The 8,456-nt window shown below is 34.1% G+C and overlaps 1 protein-coding gene across 3 annotated transcripts in view; it reads left to right on the forward strand.

Annotated features, from left to right (window-relative positions):
• LOC128885247 (protein yellow-like) overlaps positions 1–8,456 on the forward strand; it is a 9,408-nt gene extending 952 nt beyond the window's left edge. For all 3 annotated transcript variants that reach the window (XM_054139189.1, XM_054139187.1, XM_054139186.1), the window contains exons 2-6: positions 2,351–2,676; positions 5,578–5,990; positions 6,811–6,988; positions 7,533–7,744; positions 7,823–8,456. In XM_054139189.1, coding sequence (XP_053995164.1) covers positions 2,397–2,676; positions 5,578–5,990; positions 6,811–6,988; positions 7,533–7,744; positions 7,823–8,122 — 1,383 coding nt within the window. In that variant the 5' untranslated portion in view covers positions 2,351–2,396 and the 3' untranslated portion in view covers positions 8,123–8,456. The remainder of the gene's footprint in view (positions 1–2,350; positions 2,677–5,577; positions 5,991–6,810; positions 6,989–7,532; positions 7,745–7,822) is intronic.

Below are 8,456 nucleotides of genomic sequence, written 5' to 3' on the forward strand. Positions count from 1 at the left end.
TGATGTAAATCGATTTGATCAATTTGATTTTATGTGCATTCGAACTCGGGTAAAAATTATTTGAAATAATATTTAACAGCGAAAGTGTGCATATGCAAGTGGCAGCGTGCATTTACAGTGACACACAAATTTGTTCACATGCGCTCTAACATTCGCCGGTTTACCACAGTCTTGATTCTTAAAGTTGATCTTGATCTTAAAGTCGGTAGCGTTAGAAATAATTTAAATATCGGATCATTGGTTCAATTATCGATTCTCAACTTCTTTTTATTTGATGTAAATCGATTTGATCAATTTGATTTTATGTGCATTCGAACTCAGGTAAAAATTATTTGAAATAATATTTAATAGCGAAAGTGTGCATATGCAAGTGGCAGCGTGCATTTACAGTGGCCTACAAATTTGTGCACATGTGCTGTTACCTTCACCGGTTTACTGGTTTACTACAGTCTTGATTCTTGTCTTGAAGTCGGTAGCGTTAGAAATAATTTAAATATCTGATCATTGGTTCAATTATCAATTCTCAACTTCTTTTTATTTGAAACAAATAAAAGTTGAATCAGATATTGATTCGTATAAGACCATGAGTGATTATCTATCGTTATATCGTTATCTAGCGTTATATTAGGTGGATTGGAAAGTAACGTCGTTTTTAAATACTTGTTTATCACGCTCAACTCGTTTTTAAATACTTGTTTATCACGCTCAACTCGTTTATTTTGATCGATCTGGCATTGAAAATTTGCACAATAGGTGACAAACGGCTGTTGATAACGATGGCGATTGCGTGACTGATTAAAAATAGAAATTTTTTAAAAGTCTGTTTGAATTTGATGTAAAAGAAACGACATTACTTTCCAATCTACCTAATATTATTGGGAAATGTTATGGATATTTATTCAAATTTTAGTGGTCGTTTTCATGTCACGGCACTTGTAATAAGTAGAGATCTAAACGTATACGTATAAACTACTAAATTAATACCTCTAAAATAATTATAAATATGTTTGACTCTTAATTTATTACTATTTCTACTTGCTATTTGTTTAGAGTTTGACTTACATTAAGTTATCTCCAAGTTGTTTACTCGTATCTCTAGAATCAAACTTTTCATTTTCATATCAAATGTACATTTGAAAAAGTAGCACGACTAATTATTTTCTTCTAAAGACGTAGACAAAATTATAGATTCCTATTAAATGAAACTCGACGGTTAAAATCTCGAACTAATTAAATTGAGAATAAGCTATTTCCTATCGTTAACGATAAAATTACCTCTTTGAATAGTTTACCTTTGCCCTAAACAGTTTTTCCATGAATCACAAAGATATTTAGGTTTCTCCATTTAAAGTTGCTTAAGCATGGTTTTTGTATAATATAATAATTGTTAACAATGCATTCGATGTAATATTTAATAGCGAAATGTGCTAAAGTAATGTCGCGAATTTACAATGACACCAAACTCACTCGATGTGCCCCACATAAGTATCTCTTTACCGGTTTATCACATTCTTATTTTTCTTCTTACGGTAGACACTCGTTAGAGCCAGTAACGTAGCTAAAGTTAGAAAATCTGGGGAGCGTTGTTCCTCGAGTGGCACTGTTTCGGAAAACTATGTTACTCTAGTGCGATGTAAAGCTTTTTGTTCGTTCAAGTTAATAATGTAAACAAATTCTGAGTCTCCTCGAAGTAGTAAACATCCGTCGGTATACTATTACACTTTTTCAATAGCGTAAACATGTTCTAGAATTAAATTAGTATTTACGTGATCGTTCGTCTTTGTTTTTCTGTAAGACCTTCTTTTACATAATTATCCAGAAGTTCCAAGAATCCAGAGTGCAAAAAAGCTCTCGGTTATATATGATACATAAACCAGAAATAATCTTCATTTACATTCAATTTTCATAAAAATCGAATAATAACGTTTCTATTTGCTTTTAGAACTAATCAATGCAATATAAAATAACGATAACATAACATAAATAAGACTATTCGTTTGCTTTCGCAATATTGTGTTTCAGGAATGCCTGTATTAAAAGTCTCATTCTTTGCATAAATTGTCATAGAGATTTCCGAGAAATATGTAGAGTGTCATTGTTTATAAAAAATAAGTTGATAAGTTATTAAATTTTTGATCGGTGCACGAATCCCTTCTACACCCACTGTACCTCTAGCGGAATAATAATCAGACAAAATGAACGCTTCAAACTCGAAAAACGTAATGCTAGCAACTTTGGCGATGCTGGAAGAATTAACAATTCAAATGTACAATAGATCCTAAAGAGAGATAACGACGTTGTATGTCGCTAATGAGGAACGTATTAGTCACGTAGAAATATTACTTTGCAGTGCCGACACGTTGAATGCCAAGGAGATCCGAAAGAAGAAACTGACCATGAGAATGCAGATCAGTTGGATCCTTCTTTGCTTAAACGTTTTACTTCAATGTCACCTTTGGAAGCCCGTTACCGCGACTGGGAATCTTCGAGTGGCTTACCAATGGAAACAACTCGATTATGAGTGGCCGAGCAACGACACCATGAAGCTTTTCCCATGGTACAAGCAGGAAGACAATCTACCTCTTGGCCTTGAAATTACAGATGATAGGATTTTCGTCACGGTACCAAGATGGAGGCGTGGCGTTGCTGCCAGTTTGAATTACTTTCACATCAACGGCGAGTGTTCGATAACTTTTATTCTATAGATGTTTTCGTTTGTAGTATCTAGTTTTAAGGAGGGAGGCAGGGTTAGGACTACGTTTTTTTTTTTAGTTATTTGCATGAAGCTTTTTGAGCTAGAGTGTACACAAATTAAAAAAAAAAGTCGTTTCTAGAAAAAGGCGTTTGAAAGGAAAATACTAAAAACAACAAATTCAAGGCAGTAATTAATTTATTTAAACTACTTACTGGTTAATCAGCGATCCCAGCAATATATAGCAATTCTTTTACTTCTTCATACGCTTCGTTTTGAGCTTGTAACTATTCTTTTCGAGCTCTCCGAGCTTCCTTAGTCTCTAAGGCGCTCCGCCGATTTTGTTGGCTTAGTACCAGTTAATAGATATTAAAATCTCGCTCTTTGTCAATGGCACGTATTGTTGAAAATAAGTTGCCACAGTTCAATGGAAACCACTAGAAGGTGGTAAGTATTCTTCCATCGGCATAGGATGGAATTTGACAGGATTACATAGGTTATTGGAGAAATATTCTATCGTATCATAATGATCATTTCATTGAACCAATCACTGATAATATTATTATTTATTTTATAATTTTAACAATCGGTGATTTTTCACTATTTGAATAAATTTGCCATTAATTCCAAAATCTTCGAAACGAAAAGTAAGAGTTATCGTAGCACAAAACTTTGAACGGGTGTAAAATCGACAATATTGAAAATTTTTCAAAATTCTTTGAGATACGTTCAAATGTCACTAATGATTACAATATATCTAAATTTCCTCGAAATCTGAGATGTTACTCCAAAAAATGTCCGAGTTGGCATGGAATGACCCATATCTATTTTCTGTTTGTAGATACCGAATCACCTTCGATTAATTTTCAGTCCTATATACCTTGGCAATAGAAATACTCTAAATATATCGAATGATCTCAGATTTACCCTTCTTATAAAGTATAATGAGAAACTAGGCAACCAGTTGTAGATAATAATCTGAGAATGTAACCTTGACAAGGAAACAAACGTTCGTCGTTCTAAAAATGTATAGCAATAGTTGTTTTATCTTTTACTACGTCAGTTTTGCGCCAGAAGCGTATAAAGGTCATCCCAGAATTAGTGTGAGGACCGGAAATGGGGAGTAGGATGGGATGATAGGACCGGATAGTGCTTCGTTTTCGTTAATAATTAAAAAACTAAGCACCATCCGACATTTTTGCAAAGGATATTATGGTTCAGAATCGACTCAACTACTCAATAAACGATTAACAATCGAAAACTATGGCCTTTTATGGAGTTCGGAAACTGGACTTTGGGCTATGGCTGGATCGGAAATGAAGGAGAGTTTGGAAGCTGAAGGGTCAGGAATGAGTAATGATGAAAGTTGTTGTTTTGGTTAATGCAAAGATTTGGAATAGGTCAGGAGTGAGTAAGGGAAAATATTTATTGCGAGTGTATAACAGTTCGATTTTGGTTAAAGCAAAGATTTGGAATAGGTCAGGAATGAATAAGGGAAAATATTTACTGCGAGTGTATAACAGTTCGATTTTGGTTAAAGCAAAGATTTGGAGTAGGTCAGGAGTGAGTAAATGAAAATATTTACTGCGAGTGTATAACAGTTCGATTTTGGTTAAAGCAAAGATTTGGAATAGGTCAGGAATGAATAAGGGAAAATATTTACTGCGAGTGTATAACAGTTCGATGCGTGAATGACGTGTGATTTACTTTATGTACTTTTATGTGCCCGTACCGTTTATGTCTAATATTTCCACCTATTTAAATATATAACTACTCTATGTCCTGTATTAAATATTCTGACAATATTTTATTTCGCTGGGAGTGAACCTACTACAGCGAGAAAGAGTTAAAAGAGATATACACGAGAGATATACGAGTGACATAAATATAAGAAAGATATGAAACAGTTATGTAATTATGTCAACCCTCTATTACTATTCAGGCCCAAAATAATCTCGCAATTGTCATAGGGAGTGTTGTGAAATTATTTTGGTACTTTACATCTGTTTCGTTAAAGACCATTATATAACTGTTTGAAGCAGTTATTTCTGAGAGAGTTTCAAACCCTATTACGTAACAAGTCGATAATCAAGAATTAGGTAAAAGTACTTTCGAATGTTGCGAAACTAGTCGAGACCGGAAAATCTGGGTTGACAAGAAGACTGCACAATATAGTGGTTCAAAATTCATTAAAACTATCGGGTCAACGTTTAATAGTCGGAGAACCAGTGACGATTTTATTTACGTCATTTTTTATTATACTTTTATACAAAAAGGTTATTCTCATTTCAAAATGACGCAAATAAAATTAACTGGTTCCTTTGATTACAAACAAAACGAAATGTGTTACACACGGGTACGAACGATTATAAACGAAAATGAATTTTTCGAAAGTCGAGTGCTAGTTGAATGTTTTATTTGTTTACTTTTTATTTATTTTATGTCGATAGCAATTTTGTAAGTAAACAAATATGGGAAAAACGATAAATTGAAGAAAAATACAATGTTCAGATATGTGACCGATGAGTGTTCACATTATGAACTTCTTCGCAGTCTTCTTTTACTTCCATCACAAAGTGGTTACTGATACAACACAAAAATTATCTATTATTTGGAATAAATTTTCACATAAGGCTAAAGTCGTTATAAATTATTCTCTTCTTGTATGTTCTTGTTTGTTGTATGTTCTTGTATGTTGTATGTTCTTGTATGTTCTTCTTGTACGTTCTTTCTTTGTAGCCAGTAACAATTTCGAGGGGTAACAGTTTAATAATTCGTAAATTGTAAAAAAGGTTCGTTATAATAGACATGAACAACATAGAAGATTAATATTAGTTATGGAATGAATCCAAGTTACAAATAATTATTTTATATCGTTGTTTCAGACACGCGAGAGTCACCTACGTTAATTCCATATCCGTCTTGGGAGACGCACCAGTACAAGGCCGGAGCTGTACCAGAGATTATTTCGACGTTTCGAATCCGTGCTGATCAATGCGATAGGCTCTGGGTCCTTGACACAGGATTCACCGACATCCTTGATAGCCCAGAACAACAAGCACCACCGGCATTGATCGTCTACAATTTAACGAACGATCAAATGTTACGGAAGTTCGTTATTCCCGAAGAACAGAGAACAGCTGATTCACTTTTCGCGAACATTGCTGTCGAAGACTATTCCTGTGAAGATACTTACGCTTATATGGCGGACTTGGGAGGCCCTGGACTTGTTGTTTATTCGTGGAACATGAACAAATCGTGGCTCGTCAAACACCACTTCTTTCAACCTGATCCCCAGGTTGGTATTATTATTGTTCTTAGGTGTGACGGAGTCGATTCATCATTCAAGCTAAGCGTCTTGTAACGACGATTACGAATCAGAGCGAGATGAAGCTCGACGAATGGTGCGATCTCCGAGATCGCACGTTCACCGAATGAATCTAACTACGTTTATTACTCATACAATTACAACAATAAATTCAGATTAAGATTCCAATGTGCTTCTACTTTGTCATAAATGGACAATTTAATATTTTATGTGATGACAATATTAAGAACAACAGCATATGGTTAACGTGCGCATAAAGTTTCACTTAGGAATTGAAATAAATAAAGAATTATTCGAAAATATTAAAAAATGTACAAGTTACAAGGCTTTTTCCGCGTTTCCATATACAGGCTGTCCTAGATCAACTGTTATAAAGCTATAACTCCAAAACTATCGGCCGAATGCAAAATTGCAAATATGGAAATTGCATGATCAGTAGAAATTGAACTGGGGCTCGTGTTTCAGCGAGAATGAATTTTTGTTAAGTTTGTTATTTAACGGGATATATTTTTCTAATAACGAGTTTGTATAACGAGAATAATGATAAATATATTAATACTTATATCAATACTTTCGAATTGATATAATTCCGCTGAAAAATATGAAAATCAGTAGAAATTGAAGAACTATCACGTGAAATTGAACGTATACCAAATTACTGCATTATTATAATAGATATTAAAAACTATATTAATACATCAAGCAACAAACCTAATAATTTATTATTCTTTTCAATTGAAATTATATGTATTATATAACATCTAAAATATGAAATTTTAACCTTATTAAGGCTGAAGAATTCAATGTATCGGGGATCTCGTTCCGATGGAGCGATGGATTGTTCGGTATGGGTCTTGCATCGACAGGTGATGGATACAGTACTATGTACTTTCACCCATTGTCCAGCACCATGGAGTACTCTGTCAGTACGAAACTACTCAGAGATCCTGAACGTGCCACTGCTTCCGGTGAGTGATATGCTTACAAATTTCATATTAATTGCAAACAGTCGAATGCAAAGTAATTTATTATTTGTGATATTTTTAAAGGAGGATTCTTGTTTTACTGTTTATTAAAAGGAAAAAAAAGCAAAGAAAGTATAGTGCAGTTTATAGAAGAAAATTCAGCCGAACAGAATAATATAGATCACACATAGTGCAGACCACCATTTTACAATGCAGAACAAAAGAAGAAGAACAAAAAACAAAAGCACATTTTTTTAAGCGCGCATAAGCGCGATTTTTACCACATTAAAAAAACAAACACACTAAAAAATAATTACATCTCAACATTCATATTTGAAACATTACAACTTTTGTACGAAGAAATTTGATCTGTAGTAAATTGTTAGAGTTTGGTGGTAGAGTTAGGCGCCTTATCTATACGAGTAAAAAAGTATGCAAAGTGTTTCCTTGTTCTTTTCTTTTTAATATGAATAACTATTCATAATAAGTATAATCCACGAACATTTTGTTTACGTCACGTTCTATATAGCTATTATTTTTGTTTCAGAGAATTTTCACGAATTCCATACTCTTGGATCTCGAGAGTACAATGGACAAAGTAGCGTCAGTTTCCTAGACCCAAACACTCGAGTTCTTTTTTACGCACTAACCAACATGAACGCCATTGCTTGTTGGAAACCTCATAAGATGTTCACGACCCAGCAGCAGGGTATCATTTATATGGATAACATTACGATGATCTTTCCCAACGATATGAAGGTAATTGTGAATTTTAACAAGCACAGTTACTTTAATTAAAAAGATTTTTAAGTCGTTTTCAATTTATTTTCATTTCAGATCGACAAAAATGGCCAGATTTGGGTACTCTCCGATCGTCTGCCAACTTTTATGTATTCCCACTTGAACTTCGAAGAGTACAACTTTCGAATTCTTACTGGCTCGACGCGAGAAGCTATAAACAACACCGTCTGCTCGATGCAAAGTCCAATTTCCACCATAGATCAACCGCGCAGTCCCTCGGAAGCGAAGGTGGTCTCTCCAAAAATGACCAAAAGTTCCGGTTGTGCCAGGAATTCCGATTTCATTTTTCCTCCACTAGCGATGATTGCGATATTTTTTACGATAACGTATATTTGAACAGACTTGCGCATCTGACAAAGTGGTTGACTGCAATAATTTGTCGTGTGGGACTTCAAATATTAAGTACACGAATCCTTAGAAACTGTTGAAGCTTTCGCGTAAACAAAAATAGATCTATGCGAAAGATTTCCGTGAAATGATGTTGAAAGATGTTTATATTACGGATTAGATAACACGTAATCGAATGTTTCGCGCTATTTCACTGGAATTACGATGGAAACGATTTTTAATAAATCGCGGCGACGATAATTACGACGATGTTTCTGATTTCTGTAACTGTTGTATGTAATTGAATTTTCTTATTTAATAAACAGTGGCGGGACCAATCCAA

The sequence above is a fragment of the Hylaeus volcanicus genome, chromosome 2 (genome assembly GCF_026283585.1).
Source record: "Hylaeus volcanicus isolate JK05 chromosome 2, UHH_iyHylVolc1.0_haploid, whole genome shotgun sequence".
Lineage (NCBI taxonomy): Eukaryota > Metazoa > Arthropoda > Insecta > Hymenoptera > Colletidae > Hylaeus > Hylaeus volcanicus.